The sequence below is a fragment of the Medicago truncatula genome, chromosome 6, assembly GCF_003473485.1.
Source record: "Medicago truncatula cultivar Jemalong A17 chromosome 6, MtrunA17r5.0-ANR, whole genome shotgun sequence".
Lineage (NCBI taxonomy): Eukaryota > Viridiplantae > Streptophyta > Magnoliopsida > Fabales > Fabaceae > Medicago > Medicago truncatula.
The window spans coordinates 22553778-22581623 of NC_053047.1; the positions used below are offsets into that span (position 1 = coordinate 22553778).

Here is a 27846-nt window from a genome sequence, read left to right on the forward strand (position 1 = left end):
CTAAACTTTCATCCTACTCTCCGATTCCCAAGTGGCACTCGCACCAGTTGGTCCAATCCAAATCACCTTCACCAAAACAATTTCCTTGCCACGGAAACGCTTCACCTTGCGATGCTCAATCCTAACTGGTCAAGTCACAACGGTCAAATTATCTTTTACTTTCAAATCATCCAGTTGAATCACATGAGATTGTTGGAAAAAAATGTGTTTCACAATAAACCTTAATGAGTTTTGAAGATAACAAGGTATTAAAAATTGTCAATTGGTTATTGCTAATAATTGTTCAAGTGTACAGGACCATAGGCAAAGTCAATCAATTTCAATAGGTCTTGGAAGAACAATAGAGAGCAAAGGAATCCAAAGCATCTGAAGAAAACTGCGTCTGAAGCTAAGAAGTGCTTCTGAAGTAACAAGTGCCTCTGAAGTAATGACGTCATCAGAAGCAGAAGACCATCAGAAGCACAATTTCATCAGAAGCTATATCATCACCAGAAGCTACAAGTGATCAGTAAATTTAAACTGACGATTCAAAGGAGCTGTTTTTCGTTTCAACCTCGTCTAAGAGAACGAAGAATTGAAAGGGAGGTATCAACGGTCATTTGAAGAGCACTGGGTACTTGTCCTTCGTTATCAGAATTGACAAAGTACAAGTGTACAACCACTACCTCCACTACTCTGTTTTTGTCTACCCTACAAGACAAGACAACAGCTCTGCCTGCAGAAATGTTCCTTCAAGATGGGAATGAATTTGAAGTTGATTCTTCAAAGGACTACACCTAAATCAGGCAAAAGATTACTGGTGGATGATCAAAGGAACTCAACGACTCTTTAGACGTGCTAAAAATCTCAACGTCTCTTTCACACCTCTATATAAAGGACTGAGGACTTGAAGATTGGCAAGAGACATCAACACAAGTTAAAAGCGCCAAAACTCTGCCAAATTTGATTCTATAAAGCACTTTGAATTTCTGCACTGATTTGATACATCTTAGAAATTCTCAAGTCTAGAGTCTTTATTGCATTGTATTGTGAACACCACTGATTGTATATCAAGTGTTCAACGTCAAACATTTTCTGTGTATTTTTGTTTGAATAGAAGCCTCTTGCCTGCATGCTTGAGCATTAGAAGACTCTTCCTTTAGTGCTTGAGCATTGGAAGTTTCTTGCCTGCGTGCTTGAGCATTTTGAGAAGTCTCATACTTAGAGAGTATTGAGCATTTGTAATCTGTGTGATTATTAGTGAAAATCTCCTTGGAAGTGCAAGGGGGACTGGACTACTTCCGGTTTGTGGAAGGAACCAGGATAATTGCTTGTGTCTCTCTTTCTTTTTTCTGCTCTGTTTTATTCCGCTGCATATCTGATTCTGAACATCACATCAGAAGTATTCCTAACCAGCTTCTGAAGTGTTATCAGAAGAAGAATTTTTTAGAGAAAAAGAAAACACAATTTAACCCACCCCCCCCCCCCCCCCCCTTCTTGTGTTTTTCTCACCTTCAATTGGTATCAGAGCTTGCTCTGTTATCAAAGCACTTAACCGTGTGACAGATCAAGATCCGAGAAAAACATGTCTACTGAAGATGAATCCACTACATCTACAAAATACAATAGTGTCAAACATGACTATGATACTGCTGACAGGAAATCAGATTCTGGAAAAGCTCCAAAGTTCAATGGAGATCCAGAAGAGTTTTCATGGTGGAAAACCAACATGTACAGCTACATCATGGGATTGGATAAAGAGCTATGGGACATTCTTGAAGATGGAGTTGATGATCTGGATTTGGATGAAGAAGGAGCTGCTATTGACAGAAGGATACACACTCCTACTCAGAAGAAGCTTTACAAAAAGCATCACAAGATCAGAGGGATCATTGTTGCTTCTATACCTCGCACTGAATATATGAAGATGAGTGATAAATCCACTGCTAAGGCAATGTTTGCATCACTCTGTGCTAACTACGAAGGTAGCAAGAAGGTTAAAGAAGCAAAGGCACTAATGCTAGTTCATCAGTATGAGCTGTTCAAAATGAAGGATGATGAGAGTATAGAGGAGATGTACTCAAGATTTCAAACTTTAGTATCTGGACTGCAAATACTGAAGAAAAGTTATATTGCTTCTGATCACGTTAGCAAGATTCTGAGAAGCTTGCCTTCTAGATGGAGACCCAAAGTAACTGCCATTGAGGAAGCTAAGGATCTAAACACTTTGAGTGTTGAAGATCTTGTCAGTTCCCTCAAAGTACATGAAATAAGTATGAATGAGCATGAATCCTCTAAAAAGAATAGATCTATTGCTCTACCATCTAAAGGAAAGTCTTCCAAAGCTTACAAGGCCAGTGAATCTGAAGAAGAGTCACCAGATGGAGATTCTGATGAGGATCAATCTGTAAAGATGGCTATGCTGTCTAACAAGGTTGAATATCTGGCAAGGAAGCAGAATAAGTTTTTGAGCAAGAGAGGTGGTTATAAGAACTCCAAGAAAGAAGATCAAAAGGGATACTTCAATTGTAAGAAGCCTGGACATTTCATTGCTGATTACCCTGATCTTCAGAAGGAGAAGTCAAAGAGCAGACCTAAGAAACCAAGCTTCAGCTCTAGCAAATTCAGAAAGCAAATCAAGAAGAGTTTGATGGCGAACTGGGAAGATCTGGATAGTGAATCTGGTTCTGATAAAGAAGAAGCAGATGATAATGCAAAAGCAGCCATGGGGTTAGTGGCAATAGTATCATCAGAAGCAGTATCAGAAGCTGAATCAGATTCAGAAGATGAAAATGAGGTATATTCTAAAAGTCCCAGACAAGAACTTGTTGATTCTCTTAAAGAACTCTTATCACTATTTGAACACAGAACCAATGAGTTGTCTGATTTAAAAGAAAAATATGTTGATTTAATGAAACAACAAGAAACAACTCTATTGGAACTAAAAGCTTCTGAAGAAGAACTCAGAGGGTTTAACTTCATATCAACCACATATGAAGACAGACTCAAGATTCTTTGTCAGAAGCTACAAGAGAAATGTGATAAAGGTTTTGGCAATAAACATGAAATTGCCTTGGATGACTTTATAATGGCTGGTATAGACAGAAGCAAGGTAGCTTCTATGATCTACATCATATACTAAAACAATGGCAAAGGGATTGGATACTCTGAGGAGAAATCCAAAGAATACAGTCTTAAGAGCTATTGCAAGTGTATTAAGGATGGATTGAAATCCACCTTTGTGCCTGAGGGTACTGATGTTGTAACTGCTGTTCAGTCAGAACCTGAAGCTTCTGGTTCTAAGGCTAAGATTACATCAAAGCCAGAAAACCTCAAGTCTAAGGCTATGACAAAATCTGATCCTAAAACTACAAAGATCAAAATTCTGAAAAGATCAGAACCTGTTCCTCAGAGTCTGATCAAACCAGAATCTAGAATCCTAAAGTCAAAGGATCAGAAGAACAAAACAGTTACTGCTTTTGAGAAAACAATACCCAAAGGTGTTAAACCTAAAGTATTGAATGATCAGAATCTACTCAGCACTCACCCCAAGGTACAAGGGAGGAAAAGTAAAACCTCCAGAACTAACCCAAAAGGACCCATGAAGATATGGGTACCTAAGTCTGAATTGATCAAAACTGCAGGTATGCCTAAGGGCAAGAGAGAAACAAAGGTCCTGGTACCTAGACAGCGGGTGTTCAAGGCATATGACAGGAGAGAAAGCTTTGTTCCTCACCCTTACCATGAAAGATGGAGGAGAAGTGAAGTTTGGTGGCAACCAAACTGGAAAGATCATTGGTACAGGTACTATTGGGAATTCCTCCATTTCAATAAATAATGTTTGGCTAGTAGATGGTCTGAAGCATAACCTATTGAGCATCAGTCAATTTTGTGACAATGGGTATGATGTTATGTTCAGTAAGACCAACTGCACTCTAGTCAACAAGGATGAAAAATCCATTACCTTTAAGGGAAAGAGAGTTAAGAATGTCTATAAGATTAATTTCTCTGATATGGCTGATCAGAAGGTAGTTTGCCTTCTGTCAATGAATGATAAAAAGTGGGTATGGCATAGAAGATTGGGACATAGTAATTGGAGATTAATCTCTAAAATCAGCAAGTTACAACTTGTCAAAGGTTTGCCTAACATTGATTATCATTCAGATGCACTATGTGGTGCATGTCAAAAAGGAAAAATTGTTAAAACTTCTTTCAAATCCAAAGACATTGTATCAACCTCCAGACCCTTAGAATTACTCCATATTGATCTGTTTGGACCAGTTAACACTGCATCCTTATATGGAAGTAAATATGGATTGGTCATTGTTGATGATTACAGCAGATGGACTTGGGTAAAATTCATTAGAAGTAAAGATTATGTATGTGAAGTGTTTAGCAGCTTCTGCACTCAAATACAATTTGAAAAGGAAATGAAAATTTTGAAAGTCAGAAGTGATCATGGTGGAGAATTTGAAAACGAGCCATTTGAATCTTTTTGTGAAAAACATGGGATTCTCCATGAAGAGCCATATCTGGATGAGATCTTCTTAACTTCTGCTTGACTGGAGGACACTCGGGCTTTAGAGGCAAACGATGTTCAACAACATCAGGGTCTAACCCCGGCATGTCTTTGTAGGACCACGCAAATATATCATCATACTCTCTGAGAAGCTCAATTATCCTATTCTTGACAGATGCCTCTAATGACGCTCCAATCTTAATCTCTTTCTTATCTTCCTCAGTACCCAGGTTGATCGATTCTATTTCTTCCTTATGAGGCTGAATGGCTTTTCTTTCTTGTTCTAGCATCCATCTGAGCTCATTAGGAATCTCCTCGTCCTCCTCTACCCAAGCCTCATAAACAGGGAACTCCCAGTTGGGCGGAAGCATAGGGTCACTACGTTCAACGGGCTCACTTATGCTTAGTCTGCATATGATTCATGATTGATTTTTAGCAAAATAGTGGATGCAGACCTTTCAAATTGATTTTTTTTTTTTTTTAAAGAAAAAAAGAACAAGTTTTTGGTTTTTTGTATTACCATTTTTTAGAAAAAGCACTAAAATAAAATAACGGTCGTGATAGAAACGACAATTTTTATTAATACTGAAAACAACTTAAAGTAAAAACAAACCCTGCAAGATTTCACTTTCGTCTGGGGTAGGATGAAAGGATTTTTCTTAAAAAACAAAAACAAAGACAAACACATTACTTAGAAAAAGGTATCGCAGAAGGGATGTCAACAGCAATCCAGTTGCAGCAGTTTCCATCAGGAGTCACAAAGTCAGGTGCCACCTCTTCTGATTGATCTTCCAAAATTGCATTAGTCTTAGGTGGTGTATTAATGAATCCGGCACTGTGAAAAGTGCCCCTAGTTGGGTCGAACACCACTTGCTTATTGCCAGAGAAACCCAAACCTTCTTTGCGCTTGTTCTCGGGCAACTGTACTAATTGCCCCCAGCCTTCCGCTTTTCCTTCTTGGATTACTCTCTGAGCATCCCTTAGAGATGCCATGCATGTTTCACCTTTTGTAGTACCGCTTTCAACCGAGAACCCTTGGAATGATGTTCCATCCGGGCTTTCACCACCAATGAAGGAAAAGAACGACAAATGGCTAACCAAAAGAGCTGATTCCCCACTCACTGTAACAAGCTTTCCATGACTCACAAACTTTAGCTTTTGGTGAAGAGTGGATGTTACTACCCCTGCTTCATGAATCCATGGTCTACCAAGTAAACAGCTGTAGGAAGCTTGAATATCCATTATCTGGAATGTAACTTTAAACTCATGGGGCCCAATAGTGATAGGTAAATCTATTTCTCCCCACACCGTCTTCCTGGATCCATCAAATGCCCTTACCGACACGCAACTGGGCCTAATAAATCCGTCTGAATACGTCAATTTATCAAAGGTTGTCTTCGCCATCACATTGAGGGAAGAACCAGTGTCTATCAAGACATTGGACAGAGAATCTGTTTTGCACATAACAGAGATATGTAAGGCCATGTTATGATTTTTCCCCTCCACCGGGAGGTCTTCCTCACTGAAACTCAGATTGTTGCATGCCGTCACATTTCCAACAATGCTCCCAAATTGATCCAAAGTCACATCATGGTCTACGTAGGCTTGATTCAATACTTTCATCAAGGCTTCCCTATGAGCATCAGAACTTGTCAATAGTGACATGATAGAAATCTTGGATGGAGTCTGTAATAACTGATCCACTATCTTATAATCACTTTTCTTGATCAGTTTCAAAATTTCATCGTTATCAGTTCCACTAGGTTGACCCACACTTTTACCCTTGCTAGGATCTGGTATTGGCACTGATTCTATCACCGGAGCTTTGTTCTTTGCTTGTACAACAGCCGGAAGAATACGTCCACTTCTCAGAATTTGACTACTCTCAGCAATGTTATCTACTGAAGTTGAAGGACCCAAAAGTACCCCTTTACCATCCTCTATGCATGTAGATTCATAGCTATATGGAATAGCCTTCTAGGAGAAAAACAGCTTGGGTTTTGGCACACAAATTGCCAAAGGATTGACAATTGTCTTGACATTGTCTTTGAATATCGGAGTAACAACACCAATTGGTTTCGTCCTATCCTTAAACACAGGAATTACAACACAAATGTTCTTATCTTCTCTTGTGACAACCAGCTCTCCTTGATCCATTAACCCTTGTACATCATTTTGAACTTGAATGCACCCGTGGGGATCCGCAGAACACACCTCACAATTGATATGATCGTGGCTAAACATACCTACGTTACACATCTTCACATGCATTGGAACCAACGGGGTTCTGACATCTTGAGCGTTGGTGACGAGATCATCTTCTTGATAATTCTCAATCATGTTAACGGTCGGCCCATGAGGTGGCAGAGGGTTGTTTGGAGCAACAGGGTCAGGGTCATTGAAGGATAAGTCCTTGTTGTGAATCAATCTTTGGACTACATCTTTGAGAGGGTAACAGTGCTCAATGTCGTGCCCTGGTGCCCCTTGATGGAATTCACAAGTGTTATCATGGTTTTTGGGTGCCAAGCCATTAATTGGACTTGAACCTTTCGACCGTTGATATCTCTATTTTTTCTTGGGAAGGGGAAAATTGAGAAAAAACCCTTAGATTCTAAGTTCGGGGGTCGTTTTCGCTACGGGAAGGTGTTAGGCACCCGGAGCGATTATGGTATTCCATAAGAACCGCTCTCCTAAGTTTATTTCTACGCTTTAGTTTTATTGCTTATTTTTGTAAAAGGAAGGTATGATTAGTGAAGAATGGGGGGTGAGAAGAAGTAGAATTTGATTTTATTTCGGCTTGGATGAGTTTTGACTCATTGCCTACGTACCCTTTTAAGGGATCAAAACCGGCGTAGTTCTTGCTAAAAAGACTTGTTTTTTTGTTCTAATTGTTTGATTTTTAGTTTTTAAAAAAAATGGTTTTGAAGAAGGAGATTGGGAGGCTTCATGAGCATTAGATTTAGCAAAAAAAGTGAGGTTTGATTAGTGATTAAAAAGAAAGTCCAAATGATTAAGATGAATTGAATTTTTCTTAAGAAAAAAGAAAGGAAAAAAGTGAAGTGTTGACTTCATATTTATTATGAAAATTTTTGAAGTGAAGTTCAATTGTTTTTTTTTTTTTGAAAAGATGGGTTTTCTCTAAGTGTTTAAAACCTAAACGCTTATTTAACCATACAATCCTATGCATACATCTAAGGTGAGTGTGTGCGTGTCGGTGCGTCATAGTGTCCATAGTCCATATTACAACATTGCCTAAATACATTCTATGGCCCCTTTGCCAAGCTACAAAATAATGATGACAAATTACATCTCTAAATGAATTAAAACTTGCAAAAATAAATGCTAGGCTAAAGAAGGTGGAGGGAATACTAAATGAGATGCATGAAACATGGAAATAAACTTGTTAGTGAAAAGAGAAAACATAACAAGTACTAAGAAATAAAAGCATGCAAGATGGCACAAAAAGTTAACAAAATGACATTAAACCCTAAAAACTTAGGTATGAAACCTAAAGCATTCTTGGCCTCTAATTCTCATGCTTTAACAAATTTTGAAAGAGTTTTCTTTATCTCAAGTTATAGCATGGAATTATTGGAAACATGCAAGCATGGTTTCATGCCATATTTTCTAGAATAAACTTGGCATTTTATATCTTTCAAAATATGCATATATTGTTCATAAAATCAAGAACTTATGAACCAAATCAAAACAGCAAATCAACATGAAATTATAGGCACAAATCTCTCATATTAACACGTCAAGTAGCTTTTATTACATATTCTCACATCAAGGACAAATGTGTGAAGAAGAATCCATAACAAATAATTCAAAGAGAATTAAAATGCTATGAATTAATTATACAAAAATTTCATAGATCCTTAATGTGCAAAAATGTCATAAAAACACTAAGAAAATATCAAGAAACATGTATGAATTTTTCTAGGAATTTTATCACAATTTTAATCAAGACATAGGTTCAAATAGCAAAAAAAACAGTGCAAATAGCAGAAAAAACAAAAAAAACGTAAAAGAAAACTAAGCCCAAACCAAAGCCCAATCACTAAAAGATCCGGATGCACAGGGAGCGTTGGATTGATCCAGGGAAGGAAACCCTAGATCCAACGCTCAGGATTGAAGGGATTGGACCGGTCTTGAACCGGTCCGGTTCAGTTGCCTATATAAACATGCTAGCACCGGTTTTTTCATTTTTACAAAACCTTTCTCTCTCTACACCCAGAGCTTCTCTCTCTTCTCTCTAACATAAGCTCACCGGATTCTGGGTTGAGCCACCGTGAGAGATGAAGGTCTGGCTGGAGCCACCGTGGGCTCGCCGGAACCTTCATCTTCTCCGGTGAGCTCCCTAGGGTTCCGGCGAGCTTTCAACCCAGAATCTGATGAAAATCACATCATTCTCTTCGTCTTTTCACTGCGATTACGGTTCTGGCCTTGGTTTTTACAAACACTACGTGAATCAACGCGAATCTGGTCTTCTCACTTACGTTTTTTCGCAAAATTAGGGTTTGCTCTTTTTGATGAAATTCCTTGAATCTTTTTTGAGATTCTGTTGATTCACGTACTGATGGTCCTTTTTACGAAAAGATGAAGAGATTAACGGTCTGGATGATGTAGATCTGTGCTTTTGGTGTTACGGTTTTTGGAAATCTTTTAGGTTTTTGGCTTAAATGTTTTCAACTTCACAGATCTACATCTTCTCTGAGTTTGTTATTGACTTTGATGATGAGAAAGATGAAGATTCACGTGTTTACCTGAGTTTGTATGGAGATTGTTGATTTCTTCAGAAAATCTTCAAATCTTGTTTCTGTTTTGATCTGATTTCGTTTCTGGAGACTGAAAATAAATCAGTGTGGTTCTTGCTAGCCTTGAATCTTCATCTTCTTCGGTGTAAACCCTAACTTCTTTCCTTCTTCTTCCTTCGAATCTCTGCGATCAGCACTCGTAGCTTTTTGCCATAGGTGAAGAGCTCGTGCTTCGAATTGCAGAGTCTGCAATTCAGTGATGATGATTCAATTGAATCACTGAGAATTGCAGTAACAAACCAGTTCAGCTTTTCTGGATTTTTGCGTTCTGCAAGTGGTTTAAGTTTTCGCCATTGATGAATGTTGAAGCTTTTTCTGTTTGATTCGTAACTGACAAGAGAGAGAGTGTGATTCTGTGTTTATGAGTTGGCACTTGATGAATGGAAAAACGTGTGTAATTAATTGCCACTGTGTTGCTTTTATAGCTGACAAGTGTGCATCTGAACCAATGAAAACAGGACACCTGGATCTGTATGAAAATGGCACGGCTTGGACCTGAAAAATGAACTTTGGACTTTTCTGCAAAAATAAGAACTTGAGGACTAAACTGCAATTTTGACAAAAAGGACTGAAATGAAAATTGGAAAAGAAACTGGACTGAACTGCAATTTTGGAACTCTTTGAGGACCAAAAATGCAAAAATAATAAAACAATAAAAATAAAAAATAAAATTGGTAATTTGACCAAACGTAAAGCGAAACACAAATAAAATTGACAAAACGGACTAAAACGAACCAATGGCCTAAATGAGGTACTTCAAAGTAACCTCCCCATGCCAAAATTTTATGTGAAATGACCAAAATGCCCCTAGGGTTAAAAATGACCTAAACAGAATCAAATTAACTCGACACTGACTCAGATGCAAGTTTGAAATGAACTTAACAAGGTTTACTGATGAAATGTAAAAAAACAATCTGAAAAGACTCAGAGACAGTCACAAGGATGAAAATGGGTCCCACTGCAGGAAATGACCAAAATACCCTTCTGTATGACTTTTTGCAAATTTTGAAATAAACTGTAGAAAAAGCAATGTAATGATTCAGAGACACTTTTGAATGACTTACAAGACAAGTAAAGATATTTCAAAAAGGTTTTATGCAAGAAAAACATAGGTGAAATTGTGATTGAAAACAACGCGAAGCAGAGACAATTTGAACTGTACAGTTGAAATTTGATAATTGACAAAGTTTGAAATGAAATTGGGCCCTAGTATTTTTAGGTCCAAAAACAGGGTATAACAGCTGCCCCTATTTAAGTTTCTTTGTCTGGAGAGTCAAGAGACGGAGTCTTTGGCTTGACAGGACGAAGATACTTAAATATTAGCATTTGCACTGTGTTTGGACGTAAAAATACGCCTACCCATTTTCAAATAATATGTATGCCATGCATCATTTGGATTATGAATGCAAGACCTCATGGGGATTGGAATTAACAAAATATGTCGTATCCATTGCGGGATTGGTAGACATTGACAAAGATAGTGAATAGCAGAGTAACGGGAAACTAGAAACAAGTTGGACAGGTACAAGCTGTTCTTGGATTCAAACTAGCCACTTGACCGGGGATGAAACAAACAGACAACCGCGAGTTGTTCTTACGGATTCGAACTGGTCACTTCACAGGGGATAGAGGTTACCGGACAAACATGAGTTGTTCTTATGGATTCGAACTGGTAACTCACTTGGGGATATTGGAAAGTGCGAGTTGTTCTTATGGATTCGAACTGGTGACCCGACTGGAAAAAAGAGAAAATTGACAAGTACGAGTTGTTCTTATGGATTCGAACTGGTGACTCGACTGAAAACATGTAAAATTGGCAGGTACGAGTTGTTCTTAAGGATTCGAACTGGTTACTCGACTGAAAGCAAGGCAAATAGACAGGTGCGAGCTTGTTCTTGGATGCGAACTGGTTACTCCACCGGAGACAAATACAAAATAGACAGGCGCAAGCTGCTCTTGGATCGAGCTAGCCACTTGAGCGAACAGAAACAGATTCACGGGGGATTGGTTTGTTTTGACAAAATATAGATTGAGATTGACTTAACGTCGATTCGAATTGAAAGGCAGAAATTGACCGATATTATTGGCTCACAAGGTTTTGACAGAGAACCTGACATGAGTATTGAATTGAGACTGATGTTGACATTGGAAATGCAATATGCATGGATGATATAACAGATTCATTAATATGCATGGGCACATAATATGCATGATTATGCATGTATAAATGCTTGTAATGCATGACTGTTGGCATTTTGTAGGCACGACTTCACGGGGAAGACAAGACATCAGAGTATTGGGCACGTAGTGGCTCGTGCTATATTACACATTCTTGGAAATCCTCTTTGGAGATGACGTCGTTGGGAGACGTATTGGAACCATGGCTGAGGGCAGGTAGGTATGCAACTTGCTGGGGATAGAATCTTGAGAGACTTTACTGGGGATAATGCCGGATGTATCGTGGACATCGTATCTGTGGTCAACGCTTTTTGCACGTTATTTTCTCAATTTCATTCATTCATTTTTTGCATCCCATTTTTGCCTAGATCGCCCTTTCGGGTTTTCGATCCACCGGGGAAATAAATTCTTTTCAATACCCCATTTTTGCCTGAACTGCCCTTTCGGGTTTTCAATCCAGCGGGGTGCTCATTTTTGCCTAAGCCGCCCTTCCGGGTTTTCAACTTAGCGAGCTCATTTATTTTCATGCATTTTCATTCTGTTTTTTCATTCTTGCCATTGACCACAGACTATCCTGAAGGAGAACCTGCTTGTAGCATATATTGAAATAGACATTCACATACCCTCGCTCATGCATGTTTCATTTGATTGTACCCTGTTGCTCAGGTTTGCTTTTCAAAACAGACAAAAAGTTTTCAATTTTCAAAATGTTTGTTTCAAGCATTGCCGTTATCAAAATAGAAAGAAAATGTTTTGTATATAGCTTTGAAAGTAGAAGAAAGCAGAGTTTCGAACGAAAGCACAAGCTCAAATTGATGTATAAGAGTGGTGGTCAGCCGAAGGCGTGACTCCACGGATTTACAAAGCTTGGAAAATGGTAATTTTATTGGTTGGTGGTACATTGAACACAGTAATCATGACATTTCCCAGAAACTTTGAATTCGCAAGCATAAGAGCTTTTGATGAAGACGGTCATTAACAGCTGCAGATGCCCCAAGGGGGACGGTGGTTGGCCAGATATAGTTACTTGCCTTTTGTTTCAATCTCATTTTTGCATGAACCGCCCTTCCGGGTTTTCGGCTCATCGAGACGCTCATTCTTGCCTGAGTTGTGTACAATCTCAGCGAGCTTTTCATATTTGTTTTTTTTGTCCCTTATTTTTGCCTGGACCGCCCTTTCGGGTTTTCGATCCACCGGGAAGCGCATTTTTGCCTAGGCCGCCCTTTCGGGTTTTCGACCTACCACGCTGTTCTTTTCATATTTCTAGGCAAAGTATTTCTTGACTATATCGGCATTCACTGGATTTGGAAGTTCTACACCATCCATGTGTGTAAGGATTAAAGCACCACCGGAGAAGGCCTTCTTGACAACATAAGGACCTTCATAGTTAGGCGTCCACTTGCCCCTTGGGTCGGGTTGCTGGCTTATCCTCCTTTTCAATACAAGTTCCCCTACCTTGAATTCTCGAGGATGGACTTTCTTGTCAAAGGCAGTCTTCATTCTTGCTTGATATGACTGTCCACGAGCCATGGCATCCATACGTTTTTCCTCAATCAAATTCAACTGATCATACCGGCTTTGGCACCATTCAGCCTCGGATAACTTTGCTTCCATGATCACACGGAGAGATGGGATCTCCACTTCCAAAGGAAGAACTGCTTCCATACCATATACAAGAGAGAAAGGGGTTGCCCCGGTTGAACTGCGCACAGTAGTACGGTAGCCATGCAGAGCATAGGGTAACATCTCATGCCAGTCCTTGTAAGTGGTTACCATCTTCTGGACAATTCTCTTGATATTCTTGTTGGCGGCCTCAACTGCACCATTCATCTGAGGTCTATAGGGAGAAGAGTTATGATGCTCAATTTTGAATTCTTCACAAAGAGCTTGCACCACATTGTTGTTCAGGTTGGTACCATTGTCGGTAATAATCTTGCTGGGAACACCATATCGACAGATGATGTTGTTCTTGATGAACTTAGCTACCACTTGCTTGGTCACATTGGTATAAGATGCTGCTTCAACCCACTTGGTGAAGTAGTCAATTGCCACTAAGATGAAACGATGACCATTTGAAGCCTTCGGTTCAATCCTTCCAATCATATCGATGCCCCACATTGAGAACGGCCATGGGGATGACATAACATTGAGAGCGTGCGGAGGCACATGAATCTTATCAGCATAGATTTGACATTTGTGGCATTTTCTGGCGTACTGGTAGCAATCATGCTCCATAGTCATCCAGTAGTAACCTGCCCGTAGCAACTTTCTTGACATAGTATGCCCTGTAGCATGGGTCCCGAAGGTACCGTCATGTACATCATGCATTAACTGCTCCGCCTCATGTTCATCAACACATCTTAACAATACCATGTCATAGTTCCTCTTGTACAAAATATCTCCATCTAACAGGAATCTACCGGCCAATCTTCTCAAGGTCTTCTTGTCTTGTTTGGAAGCACCCGGCGGATACTCACGGCTCAGCAAGAACTGTTTGATGTCGTAGTACCAAGGTCTATAGTCAACCACATTTTCACCAGCCTGATCGATCACATCCCCAATAGCAAACACATGCGAAGGCCTTTCAAGGCGCTGCACTTTGATTAATGGCACATCATTCCAATGGTTTACTCGAAACATGGAAGATAGAGTGGCTAGAGCGTCAGCCATTTGGTTCTCATCACGAGGAATATGGTGCAGCTCAACCTTTGTAAAATATGTCAGAAGACGTCTCGCATAATCACGATAAGGAATCAACTTAGCATGGTGGGTCTCCCATTCACCCTTTATCTGATTGATGACGAGCGCAGAATCTCCATAGATGTCGAGGTGTTTGATTCTCATGTCAATTGCTTCCTCGATCCCGAAGATACATGCTTCATACTCAGCCATATTGTTTGTACATTCGAACAGAATTCGAGCGGTAAAGGGAATGTGATGCCCTTGCGGGGATACAATGACTGCCCCAATTCCCTTGCCATAAACATTGACAGCACCATCAAAGACTAAACCCCACTTGCTATTGGGATCTGGACCTTCATTAATCAACGGTTCGTCGCAGTCTTTGGATTTCAAATACATGATCTCTTCATCAGGGAAATCGAATTCAATTGGTTGGTAATCATCAAGAGGTTGATAAGCAAGGTGATCGGCAAGAATGCTGCCTTTGATTGCCTTTTGAGTTTTGAACACAATATCATATTCAGACAAAAGCATCTGCCAGCGTGCGATCTTCCCAGTAACGGCCGCTTTCTCAAAGATATACTTTATCGGATCCATTCTGGATATCAACCAAGTTGTATGATTCACCAAATAATGGCGCAGGCGTTTGGCGGCCCAAGCTAGAGCACAACAAGTCTTTTCAAGCATTGTATACCGAGTTTCACAATCGGTGAACTTCTTGCTTAGATAGTAGATAGCATGCTCTTTCTTTCCGGTTTCATCTTGTTGACCAAGTACGCATCCCATGGATTCATCAAATACTGCCAAATACATAATCAAAGGCCTTCCTTCCACGGGTGGGACAAGGATAGGTGGTTCCAGCAGGTAATTCTTGATGCTATCAAAAGCTTCTTGGCATTCATCATTCCATACAACAGGCTGGTTCTTTCTAAGTAGTTTGAAGATCGGCCCGCAGGTTGCAGTCATATGAGATATGAATCGGGAGATGTAATTCAAACGTCCCAAGAAACCTCTGACTTGCTTCTCTGTTTGTGGAGCTGGCATTTCTCGGATGGCCCGGACTTTATCAGGATCGACTTCAATGCCCTTTTGGCTGACAATGAAGCCTAATAACTTTCCGGACCTGACACCGAATGTACATTTGTTGGGATTCAATCGCAGCTTGTATTTTCTCAACCTTTCAAACATCTTTGTTAAATATTCAACATGCTGCTCCTCATCTGCTGACTTCACAATCATGTCATCCACATATACCTCAACTTCTTTGTGAATCATGTCATGAAACAGAGTGGTCATTCCCCTTTGGTAGGTAGCACCAGCATTGATTAGGCCGAACGGCATCACTTTGTAGCAGAAAGTACCCCATGGAGTGATAAAAGATGTCTTTTCTCTATCTTCAGGAGACATTTTGATCTGATTATAACCGGAAAAACCGTCCATGAAGGAGAACACCTTAGATTGAGCAGTATTATCAACAAGCACATCAATATGAGGTAATGGAAAGTTGTCTTTTGGACTGGCCTTGTTCAGGTCTCTGAAGTCAACACACATCCGGACTTTACCATCCTTCTTTGGCACAGGCACAATATTGGCAACCCATTCGGGATACTCAACTGTCATGAGGAAACCCGCATCAATCTGCTTTTGAACTTCATTCTTGATCTTGAGAGCCATATCAGGATGAGTCCTTCTCAATTTCTGCCTGACGGGAGGACATTCAGGCTTGGTAGGGATCCGATGCTCCACGATCATAGGGTCTAGACCTGGCATATCTTCATACGACCATGCAAAAATATCCGGATATTCCCGGAGGAGTTGGATGATCCTCTTTTTAACCCCTTCCTCTAAAGCAGCACCGATCTTGATTTCTCGCTTGTTCTCCTCGGTACCTATGTTGATAAGCTCAATCTCTTCCTGATGAGGCTGAATGGCTTTCTTTTCTTGCTCAAGTAACCGAGTGATCTCATACGGTATGTCATCACCTTCCTCATCTTCGGCTTCATACACAGGGAAATCAAAACTTGGAGGAACCGTAGGATTACTGTGTTCAACGGGTTTATTATGGTTCAACCTGCATATAATGATTGGATGATTTTAGAAAGAGTTTTTTTTTTTTTCATGCAGATTTTTGAAATTAATAAGAAAATACAGACGTTTTGGTTTTTTCTGGCATTACCATTGTTTCCAAGGGAAAAAGCACTAAAAAAAAAAAAAAGTAGTCGTGGAAGAAACGACAAAATTTTATTAATCAACGGCAATGCCGAAACAAACATGCCCTTACAGAAAATATCACTCTCGCTTTGGGCAGAGCGAGAGGATTGTTATTTTGAAAACAAAGCACTAAAGCAACAAGACACATTACTCAGAAACATGCATGATTGAAGGAATGTCAATGGCATCCCAATTTGTCGCAATGCCTCCTGGTGTAACAAATACAGGCCTGAGACCAGATCCAGTGGCTTCTTCAGAGATAGCATTAACAAACCCTGCACTGTGGAAGACTCCCGAGGAAACCCTTGATGACGGGGAGAACCCGAGACCTTCTTTACGCTTGTTCTCACAGAGCTGTATCATCTTGCCCCAGCCGGCAGTCTGGCCTTCTTGGATGGCTCTCTGAGCATCCTTGAATGAAGCCATAGCAGCCCCAGCTTCCTTAGACTTTGCACCTTCAATGGTCAAACCTTGGAAAGCAGTCCCTTCAGCAGACCCTGCTTCAATACAAGAGAAAGAAGACAACTGGCTGACTAAGTATGCTTCTTCACCATGGATTGTAACGAGTTTTCCATTCTTCATAAATTTCAACTTCTGATGTAAGGTGGAAGTAACCGCACCTGCATCGTGTATCCACGGTCTTCCCAGCAGGCAACTGTAGGATGCATTAATGTCCATCACTTGGAAGGTAACCAAGAAATTCTCAGGGCCAATGGTTATCGGCAAGTCTATCTCCCCCAGCACATTCTTTCGAGATCCGTCAAAAGCTTTGACCAAGAAAGTACTTCTTCTCAAAGGGGTCCCACGGTAGCTCAACTGATCTAGAGTTGTCTTGGGCATTACATTGAGAGAGGAACCGGTATCCACCAACACATTTGATATCATGTCTGATTTACAATTCACCGAGATGTGCAAAGCCAGATTGTGACTCCTTCCCGCTTCCGGCAATTCTTCTTCACTAAACCAGAGGTTGTTACAAGCAGTAATATTTCCCACTATGCCACTGAAACGATCTACCGAGACTTCGTGGTCAACATAAGCCTGCTCCAGCACTTTCAACAAGGTATTCCTGTGAGCCTCAGAGCTCAAGAGTAGTGACAAGACGGATATCTTTGAAGGAGTCTGCAGCAACTGATCAACGATCTTGTAGTCGCTCCTCTTTATTATCCTCAGAATCTCATCTAAATTCGAATCTTCTATAGATTTGCCTGGCTGATTCACATCTGTAGCAATGGGTGAAACAACGGTTGGAGTTGCTTCTTCAACTGGTGGAATGGTTGGCGTAGCTACCTTCTTCTGAAATAACGGCGGACGGACTTTCCCGCTTCTTAGCGCTGCCGAAGTCCCTTCGGCAATATTGCTTACTGTGGCAAAGGAGGCTAGAGCCACCTCTACTCCATTTTCTATCATAGTAGCATTGTATTTGTATGGCACTGCCTTGTCCGAAACATAAGGAATTGGTCCTGGCAACCTTATCACCAAAGGCTCAGCATTCTTCTTCAAAGGTACACTCTTGACAGGCGGATCGTGAAAAACTGGCACGACCACGCAAACATCACTGACAGTCAGAAGATTATCATCCATCAGGCTTTGGATGTCGTCTTGAACAGCATGGCAACCCAAAGGATCACGGAGGCATCCTAGACACTTGGCATGATCATGGCTGAACAGAGAAGCTTTGCACAGCTTGATGTGCAGAGGCACCAGAGGGGTGACAACATTGCGGACATCAAGTCTAGGAGCTTCCTCACACACTTCGATCATATTCACAGCGGCATGATTTGGAAGAGGATTGTCAAGGACATGTGGAACATTATTCTCAAAAGTCAGCTTTCCTTGATCAATGAGCTTCTTCACGATATACTTCAAAGCATAACACCCCTCGACATCATGACCTAAGGCACCTTGATGAAAGTCACATTTGAGATCAGACCTGAACCTTGGAGGCAACGGATCAGGTGGTGGCTTGCCCTGTCTAGTCGTACAATGACCTCTCTGGAGTAGAGTTGGAAGAAGTTCTGCATACAACATCGGTATAGGAGGGAAGGTTGGTCTAGCATATTGCTGCTGCTGCTGTTGTTGTTGTTGTTGAACCGGCAACTGTTGTTTCATCTGTTGGGCAATTGCATTGACGGGCACTTGAGGCTGGCCCGGTGGCAAAGGGTACTGATGATAAAACGGTGGGAAGAACGGATGTTGAGAATACGGCATATATGGGTATGACGGAGGCATTTGAGCTGCATTGATAGGAGCAACGGTAGCCATAGATTGACCGGCTCCAGCTGACACCATCCCCACTTCCGTTTCTTTCTTCTTGTGGTGTCCATTACCATATCTCTTCGATGCACTCGTAGAAGATTCAGCTTTCTCAAACACAATGATCCCATCCCTGACTGCTTCCTCAAGACGGGTTCCCATAGTGACCATCTCCGAAAAGTTGTTCGGGGCGGCGATGATCATCCTCTCAACATAATCTTTCTTCAAGGTCTTTAAGAATGTCTGGGTCATTTCTTCTTCATCTAAAGCAGGAGTGATACGGGCAGCTGCCCCTCTCCACCTTTGCGCATATTCACGGAAACTTTCCTCCTTTTTCTGAGATAGGGACCTAAGGAACTCCCTATTCGGCTTCAAACGAGTGTTAAACCCGTAGTGGCTCCTGAAAGCGGTGGCTAGCTCATCAAAGGTATGGACATCATCTTTGCTCAGACTAGTATACCACTCTGCAGCATCTTCCATCAGACTGTCTTGGAAGTAATGGATCATAAGGGAATCATTGTCCTTGTAGTTGCCCATCTTCCGGACGTATTTGACAATATGATTTTGAGGACAAGTCAGCCCGTTATACTTGTCGAACTCCGGGACTTTGAACTTTTTTGGAACATCTACCTTCGATACCAAGCAGAGATCCTGGGTTTTAATGGAGTCTCCATTTCCCCTGTTGGCCTTAATTTCCCGTCGGAGCTCTTTGGCAAGTTATTCCATTCTCTCTTCCATAGTTCCGGTTGTGGCAATACTCCCGCGGTGCGCATTAGCATGGACAAATAGAGGCACCGCATTCACAATGGGCTCGGTAACAGTCGTTGCAGCTTGAGTCAAGGCGGTACTAACAGGAGTTAAGTTTGCCCCTGGGATTGGGCCATTGTTGGTAGTACCAGAGGTCCCTGCCCCTGTATTAGTAGTATAGTAAAGCGGAAGCCCGTAAGGATACCCGGATGGCATGATAGAGCGGGGATCAGTTGTTACGGTAGGAGTCACATTTGCAGCTGTAGAAACTACAGGAACTGGTTGTTCCTGAGCAGCCAACAGAGCAGTCATAGCATCATGAGCTTTGGCCAATTCCTCCCTTAGAGATGCCAATTCGGTACGAAGCTGTGTGTTCTCTTCTTCCATAGCCCTTTTCTTTCTTCTGTATTCTCTGGTTCGATTGGTTCTATCAGGTTCGTAAACTCTCTGAGCACGAGCCACTTTTCACACTGCGGCAGAGAAACCAGGAGGTGGTAAGCACTTGGAAGCCTTTGTGACCAATGCATGATGCATATGATGCATGATGTGCAAATGCAAATGCAAAAGACTTATTTTCTCATCGAAGGATTTTTAAACAAATTAGAAATCTTGCAAATAAACAAAACTACATAGTATTCTTAACAGAAAGACTTTGAAATAAACACATGAAGCCCTCAAGCATAGGAAGTAGTCGGAGCATCGTCGGACTCGGAATCTGAATCACAGTATCTGGCAAAGAAGTCTCGTCGTCCTCTGGCTCTCTTGGAGTCCCTCATAAGCAGCTCATCTTTCTCTTCCAATTCCTTCCGGGCCTTAGCTAGCTCTTTCTTCAACATTAGATTCTCATGAGTCTTCTGCTCATCTCTACCATCCAAAGTCATGATTAGATTCTCGGCTTGATTGTACCGAGCTTTCCACACTTGCTTCTCACGACTCTCCATAGCTAGATGCTCCTGATACATATCCTGAGTCGCGGGGAGTAGAGGTAGAGGCATAGATGGAGTAGACGAAGACACGTATCTCATAGCTGGATAAGGCATACCAATCTCCTCAGCTCGATCTATCACCCACTGAGTATAGGCCTCATGAGCAACACCGGATCTCACACCTAGATGCTTCACACTCTTCCTTCGAACCTTGGACCAAGCATCCATGAAAGCTTTCCTTTGTCCGGTAGGAGCATTCGTGTAGAAGAAGAACTCTGGAGATGTAGCAAGATTGATGGGCTTCGACTTCATAGGAAAACCAAACTGTCTCATAGCAAGCTCGGGATTGTAGTTGATTCCTCCACGAGTACCAAGAAGAGGTACATTGAGAAAGTCTCCACAACCCATGATAATTTCCTTGGCTTGAGCGGCGGGAGTGATCCAGACCACCTCATTAGGAGTGAGAGCCATAATCCGCTGAGAGTAGGACCAATTTTCCGAGTTATCATGGAAGGAACTCGGAAGGTGCGAAATAAACCACCTATACAAAAGAGATATGCAGCAAAGAATATACCCACGGCCCTTGAGAGTCCTGTCATGAATGGCGTGGTAGGTATCCGCTAGCAAAGTAGGAACCGGGTTCTTGGAATGGAAGATCTCGATAGCATTCATGTCCACGAAGTTGTCGAGGTTCGGAAAGAGAATGAGCCCGTAGATAAGCAAAGCAAGAATAGCCTCGAGTGTATCCTGACGAGTAGTACCGAGATTAGCCTGATCAAGAAGATACTTCGAAGTGAACCCCCGGATGTGAGATTTGGTAATAAGATGGTTGGAGACGTCGGAAGTCTTGAGGTAGAGATCCTTAGCAATAACCAGAGGGGTAAGAGAAGTCCCGGGACCGGTGAAAGGCGTCTTCTCGGCTATAGGTAAACCCACTAGATTGGAGTAAGCCTCGAGAGTAGGAACCAACTGGAAGTCCGGGAAAGTGAAGCAACGGAAGCTCGGATCATAAAACTGCACTAGAGTGTGCACTAGCTTCTCTTCCACATCGGTTCGGAGCAAAGTAAGCAATCCCCCATATCGGAGTCGGAACCCTGTTTGACTCTTGACCTTGAGCGCCAACTCTCTCAAACTAACCAAATCCACTTCCTTGAACTTGTAGCACTTAGTCTTCTTCATACCTGTGATTATTTACAAAAATTTCCATTTGTTTAAACCCTTCGATGAATGCATGAAAAATGTTTATGCATGAATGCATGTATGCATGATTGTGTTGTTTAGTTACAATGTGGGTTGAGATTCAAAGTAACAAGACCACGGATGGACACGGCGTCCGGTGAACTAAGGCTTTAGATAGTAGTAACCACGGTTCTAACACAGTTCCCAAACTGCAACCTCTCTCACATATATCATGGTAGTACAGGACGACACCCGTTCCATGATTATTTGTGAGAAGGTCTAGTTTGAGTGTAGTATCGCGTGACGACTAAAGTTTGAGACAACACTCAATTTAGCCACCGCACTACGTCCTAAAAAGGCTAGGATGGGTTTGGTAACTACGGTTCATAGCTTCGTCGAACAATTGAAAGTGAAGTGCCTAAGCATGACAACACACGCCGACAATATCACCTTCAAAATGCCTCAGCTATGTGAGATTGATCGCATAATCCAATACACGAGGCAACCCCCGGATCGAATTGTCGATTATATCTCTACCTAAACATAAGTTCACTCAGCCCGGGTATAGGACTTTTGATATTCTCACCCCACACGTCGAATGAAAATAAACAAGTATTCACATATGTAAGCAATAAAACAAAGCGTAAATATAAACTAAGGAAAACTAGGCGTGACCCGCTAAAAAAAATCCCCAGTGAAGTCGCCATTTCTGTTATCATGGTTTTTGGGTGCCAAGCCATTAATTGGACTTGAACCTTTCGACCGTTGATATCTCTATTTTTTCTTGGGAAGGGGAAAATTGAGAAAAAACCCTTAGATTCTAAGTTCGGGGGTCGTTTTCGCTACGGGAAGGTGTTAGGCACCCGGAGCGATTATGGTATTCCATAAGAACCGCTCTCCTAAGTTTATTTCTACGCTTTAGTTTTATTGCTTATTTTTGTAAAAGGAAGGTATGATTAGTGAAGAATGGGGAGTGAGAAGAAGTAGAATTTGATTTTATTTCGGCTTGGATGAGTTTTGACTCATTGCCTACGTACCCTTTTAAGGGATCAAAACCGGCGTAGTTCTTGCTAAAAAGACTTGTTTTTTTGTTCTAATTGTTTGATTTTTAGTTTTTAAAAAAAATGGTTTTGAAGAAGGAGATTGGGAGGCTTCATGAGCATTAGATTTAGCAAAAAAAGTGAGGTTTGATTAGTGATTAAAAAGAAAGTCCAAATGATTAAGATGAATTGAATTTTTCTTAAGAAAAAAGAAAGGAAAAAAGTGAAGTGTTGACTTCATATTTATTATGAAAATTTTTGAAGTGAAGTTCAATTGTTTTTTTTTTTTGAAAAGATGGGTTTTCTCTAAGTGTTTAAAACCTAAACGCTTATTTAACCATACAATCCTATGCATACATCTAAGGTGAGTGTGTGCGTGTCGGTGCGTCATAGTGTCCATAGTCCATATTACAACATTGCCTAAATACATTCTATGGCCCCTTTGCCAAGCTACAAAATAATGATGACAAATTACATCTCTAAATGAATTAAAACTTGCAAAAATAAATGCTAGGCTAAAGAAGGTGGAGGGAATACTAAATGAGATGCATGAAACATGGAAATAAACTTGTTAGTGAAAAGAGAAAACATAACAAGTACTAAGAAATAAAAGCATGCAAGATGGCACAAAAAGTTAACAAAATGACATTAAACCCTAAAAACTTAGGTATGAAACCTAAAGCATTCTTGGCCTCTAATTCTCATGCTTTAACAAATTTTGAAAGAGTTTTCTTTATCTCAAGTTATAGCATGGAATTATTGGAAACATGCAAGCATGGTTTCATGCCATATTTTCTAGAATAAACTTGGCATTTTATATCTTTCAAAATATGCATATATTGTTCATAAAATCAAGAACTTATGAACCAAATCAAAACAGCAAATCAACATGAAATTATAGGCACAAATCTCTCATATTAACACGTCAAGTAGCTTTTATTACATATTCTCACATCAAGGACAAATGTGTGAAGAAGAATCCATAACAAATAATTCAAAGAGAATTAAAATGCTATGAATTAATTATACAAAAATTTCATAGATCCTTAATGTGCAAAAATGTCATAAAAACACTAAGAAAATATCAAGAAACATGTATGAATTTTTCTAGGAATTTTATCACAATTTTAATCAAGACATAGGTTCAAATAGCAAAAAAAACAGTGCAAATAGCAGAAAAAACAAAAAAAACGTAAAAGAAAACTAAGCCCAAACCAAAGCCCAATCACTAAAAGATCCGGATGCACAGGGAGCGTTGGATTGATCCAGGGAAGGAAACCCTAGATCCAACGCTCAGGATTGAAGGGATTGGACCGGTCTTGAACCGGTCCGGTTCAGTTGCCTATATAAACATGCTAGCACCGGTTTTTTCATTTTTACAAAACCTTTCTCTCTCTACACCCAGAGCTTCTCTCTCTTCTCTCTAACATAAGCTCACCGGATTCTGGGTTGAGCCACCGTGAGAGATGAAGGTCTGGCTGGAGCCACCGTGGGCTCGCCGGAACCTTCATCTTCTCCGGTGAGCTCCCTAGGGTTCCGGCGAGCTTTCAACCCAGAATCTGATGAAAATCACATCATTCTCTTCGTCTTTTCACTGCGATTACGGTTCTGGCCTTGGTTTTTACAAACACTACGTGAATCAACGCGAATCTGGTCTTCTCACTTACGTTTTTTCGCAAAATTAGGGTTTGCTCTTTTTGATGAAATTCCTTGAATCTTTTTTGAGATTCTGTTGATTCACGTACTGATGGTCCTTTTTACGAAAAGATGAAGAGATTAACGGTCTGGATGATGTAGATCTGTGCTTTTGGTGTTACGGTTTTTGGAAATCTTTTAGGTTTTTGGCTTAAATGTTTTCAACTTCACAGATCTACATCTTCTCTGAGTTTGTTATTGACTTTGATGATGAGAAAGATGAAGATTCACGTGTTTACCTGAGTTTGTATGGAGATTGTTGATTTCTTCAGAAAATCTTCAAATCTTGTTTCTGTTTTGATCTGATTTCGTTTCTGGAGACTGAAAATAAATCAGTGTGGTTCTTGCTAGCCTTGAATCTTCATCTTCTTCGGTGTAAACCCTAACTTCTTTCCTTCTTCTTCCTTCGAATCTCTGCGATCAGCACTCGTAGCTTTTTGCCATAGGTGAAGAGCTCGTGCTTCGAATTGCAGAGTCTGCAATTCAGTGATGATGATTCAATTGAATCACTGAGAATTGCAGTAACAAACCAGTTCAGCTTTTCTGGATTTTTGCGTTCTGCAAGTGGTTTAAGTTTTCGCCATTGATGAATGTTGAAGCTTTTTCTGTTTGATTCGTAACTGACAAGAGAGAGAGTGTGATTCTGTGTTTATGAGTTGGCACTTGATGAATGGAAAAACGTGTGTAATTAATTGCCACTGTGTTGCTTTTATAGCTGACAAGTGTGCATCTGAACCAATGAAAACAGGACACCTGGATCTGTATGAAAATGGCACGGCTTGGACCTGAAAAATGAACTTTGGACTTTTCTGCAAAAATAAGAACTTGAGGACTAAACTGCAATTTTGACAAAAAGGACTGAAATGAAAATTGGAAAAGAAACTGGACTGAACTGCAATTTTGGAACTCTTTGAGGACCAAAAATGCAAAAATAATAAAACAATAAAAATAAAAAATAAAATTGGTAATTTGACCAAACGTAAAGCGAAACACAAATAAAATTGACAAAACGGACTAAAACGAACCAATGGCCTAAATGAGGTACTTCAAAGTAACCTCCCCATGCCAAAATTTTATGTGAAATGACCAAAATGCCCCTAGGGTTAAAAATGACCTAAACAGAATCAAATTAACTCGACACTGACTCAGATGCAAGTTTGAAATGAACTTAACAAGGTTTACTGATGAAATGTAAAAAAACAATCTGAAAAGACTCAGAGACAGTCACAAGGATGAAAATGGGTCCCACTGCAGGAAATGACCAAAATACCCTTCTGTATGACTTTTTGCAAATTTTGAAATAAACTGTAGAAAAAGCAATGTAACGATTCAGAGACACTTTTGAATGACTTACAAGACAAGTAAAGATATTTCAAAAAGGTTTTATGCAAGAAAAACATAGGTGAAATTGTGATTGAAAACAACGCGAAGCAGAGACAATTTGAACTGTACAGTTGAAATTTGATAATTGACAAAGTTTGAAATGAAATTGGGCCCTAGTATTTTTAGGTCCAAAAACAGGGTATAACAACAAGTAAGGTCTGGGCGATACCAATGAGGTAAAGGGTTCGGCACCGGGGGACGTGGTTTAACTTGAACAGGGTCAGGGAGGGTAACAAGTCTCCATACAGCATAGGGATAGGAGGGAATTGATTTCTTGGAGGGCGAGGCTGACGAGGCTGTGGATGTTGTGGTGGAGGACGAGGCTGACGAGGCTGTTGTTGTTGTGGTGGAAGGGGATAGTATGGTTGTTGGTAAAACGGTTGTGGCTGATAAGGTTGTGATTGATATAGTGGTGGATAATATGGACGGTGGGCTTGAGGCCTTTGTGGTTGATAGTTTGGGTTTTGCGGAGCTGAGATGGGTGATGGAATATTAGCAACATAGGGGTAGTTGGGGTATATAGGTTGGGATCCGCCATGAGCCACCATGCCGACCTCTTGAGGATTTTTCTTTGGGTACCCATTTCCGAACTTCCTATTACCATTGGATGACCCACTTGTCAAACTTCCTGAATAACCACTTAAAGAGGTACCATCTTTACTACCCCGTCCCTTACGGACCCATTCTTCAATACGAACACCCGCGTCTACCATGTCGGTAAACTTCTGTGAAGCACAAAGAAGCATCTTCTCTGAGTAGAAAGGGCTCAGAGTCTCATAGAACAGATCAGCCACTTCTCTTTCTTCCAAAGGCGGACGAATTTGAGCAGATTTCTGAATGAAGCGCTGGGCATACTCTTTGAAAGATTCCTTATCACCCTGAGTCATAGCTTGCAGCTCTTTCCGGTTAGGGGCCAGATAAGAGTTATATTTATACTGCTGGATGAAGGCATTAGCCAATTCCTCAAAAGTAGTGATACCCTTCAAATTCATATACCACGTGAGTGCGGGACCAGCCAAACTGTCCTGAAAACAGTAGATGAGTAGAGGTTCATTCTTCCTATGAGCCGTCATCCTCCTAACATACATGATTAAGTGCATTTCAGGGCAAGTATTCCCCGTGTACTTCTCAAAGGTCGGCACTTTAAACTTAGGAGGTATAACCACATCCGCAACCAAGCAGAGGTCATTCAAATTATGGCTAAACACTTCCTTACCCTGGATACTCTTCAACTCTTTATGTACCGCATCGTACTTCTCTTCTAAGTTACCCACTCTATCATCACCAGCCACACTATTGGAATGATAAACTTGTTCCTCCTCTTGCTGGGCAGCATGCACGAGGGGTCCAGCATAAGTCATAGTAGCCTGAGGAAAAGGCTGGCCGGTCTGGTAGAACGGTGTTTGTTGCTGGCCAAGAGGGAACTGCATTTCCGGCGCATTATGACGAAGACCTTCATTAGTTGCGAGCGGCATGCCCCACGGGTAGCCTGGCGGCATACAGTACTGAGGAGGGAAAGAGAAACCGGAAGGTCCAACGGGATGGAAGCCTGAATTGTACATGTCAGTCACCAAAGGTTGTGTAGTACCAACAGCTGCGGTGGAACCAGTAGGAATTGGTTGTGAAGTATCAGCAGAAGTGGTAGGAATTGGCTGGATTGCAGGAGAACCAGCAGACTGAGAAGCTTCAACATGTGCCTGAGTGGTCTGAGCATTTTGCGCTTGAGAGGCTTGTGCCTGTGCGGCCATCATGTCAATCATCATTGCGGTTATCTTCTCCATACCTTCCTTGAGGTTACTAACCTCCTCCCTAAGGTCACTGTTCTCTTGTTCAGCAGTTGTCATCTTCTTCTTGATGTATGCTCGAGTACGGTGAACACGGGTAGGTTTGTACTGAATACGCCGGGCCACTTTGCTTCTCTGAGACAGAAATGAGGAGAGTATGAGACTTGGTTTTGACACTTTTTATGAATGCAATATGATGCATGATATGCTATATGCCAAAATATGCAATTTTTATCTATCTTTTTATCGAAGGACCTATAGAAGCAATTTTATAAACATATGACCTTAAACAAAACATTAAAACAGACATAGTCATTACAAGATAATTCCCTTTCTAACAACAAAGCCAAGGGATAAACTTTCAAAATAAAACAAGATAACTTCCTTTAAACAAAATGAGCCAAGGGATAGACTCCATAACTATCAACAACGAACTGAAAAGACTCTTAA

The 27846-nt window shown here is 40.9% G+C and overlaps 1 protein-coding gene across 1 annotated transcript; it reads right to left on the bottom strand.

Moving 5' to 3' along the window:
- LOC120576044 (uncharacterized) lies at nt 1-27456 on the bottom strand. The gene is made up of 6 exons (XM_039827006.1): nt 25859-27456; nt 24617-24705; nt 6515-6981; nt 5190-6472; nt 4572-4906; nt 1-125 (listed from the first exon to the last, which is right to left on the bottom strand). Exons 1-6 carry the CDS (start codon nt 27454-27456, stop codon nt 1-3), a joined length of 3897 nt encoding a protein of 1298 aa, XP_039682940.1.
- Nucleotides 27457-27846: the final 390 nt, after the last annotated feature.

Coding starts and splice junctions, on each gene's coding strand:
- LOC120576044 (XM_039827006.1), bottom strand. CDS start 27,456: ATGACAACTGCTGAACAAGAGAACAGTGACCTTAGGGAGGAGGTTAGT. Junction 24,706..25,858: donor TTCCCTCCTATCCCTATGCT/GTATGGAGACTT, acceptor ACTGAATTGCAG/ACTCTGCAATTCGAAGCACG. Junction 126..4,571: donor CCCTGATGTTGTTGAACATC/GTTTGCCTCTAA, acceptor TGACTTGACCAG/TTAGGATTGAGCATCGCAAG.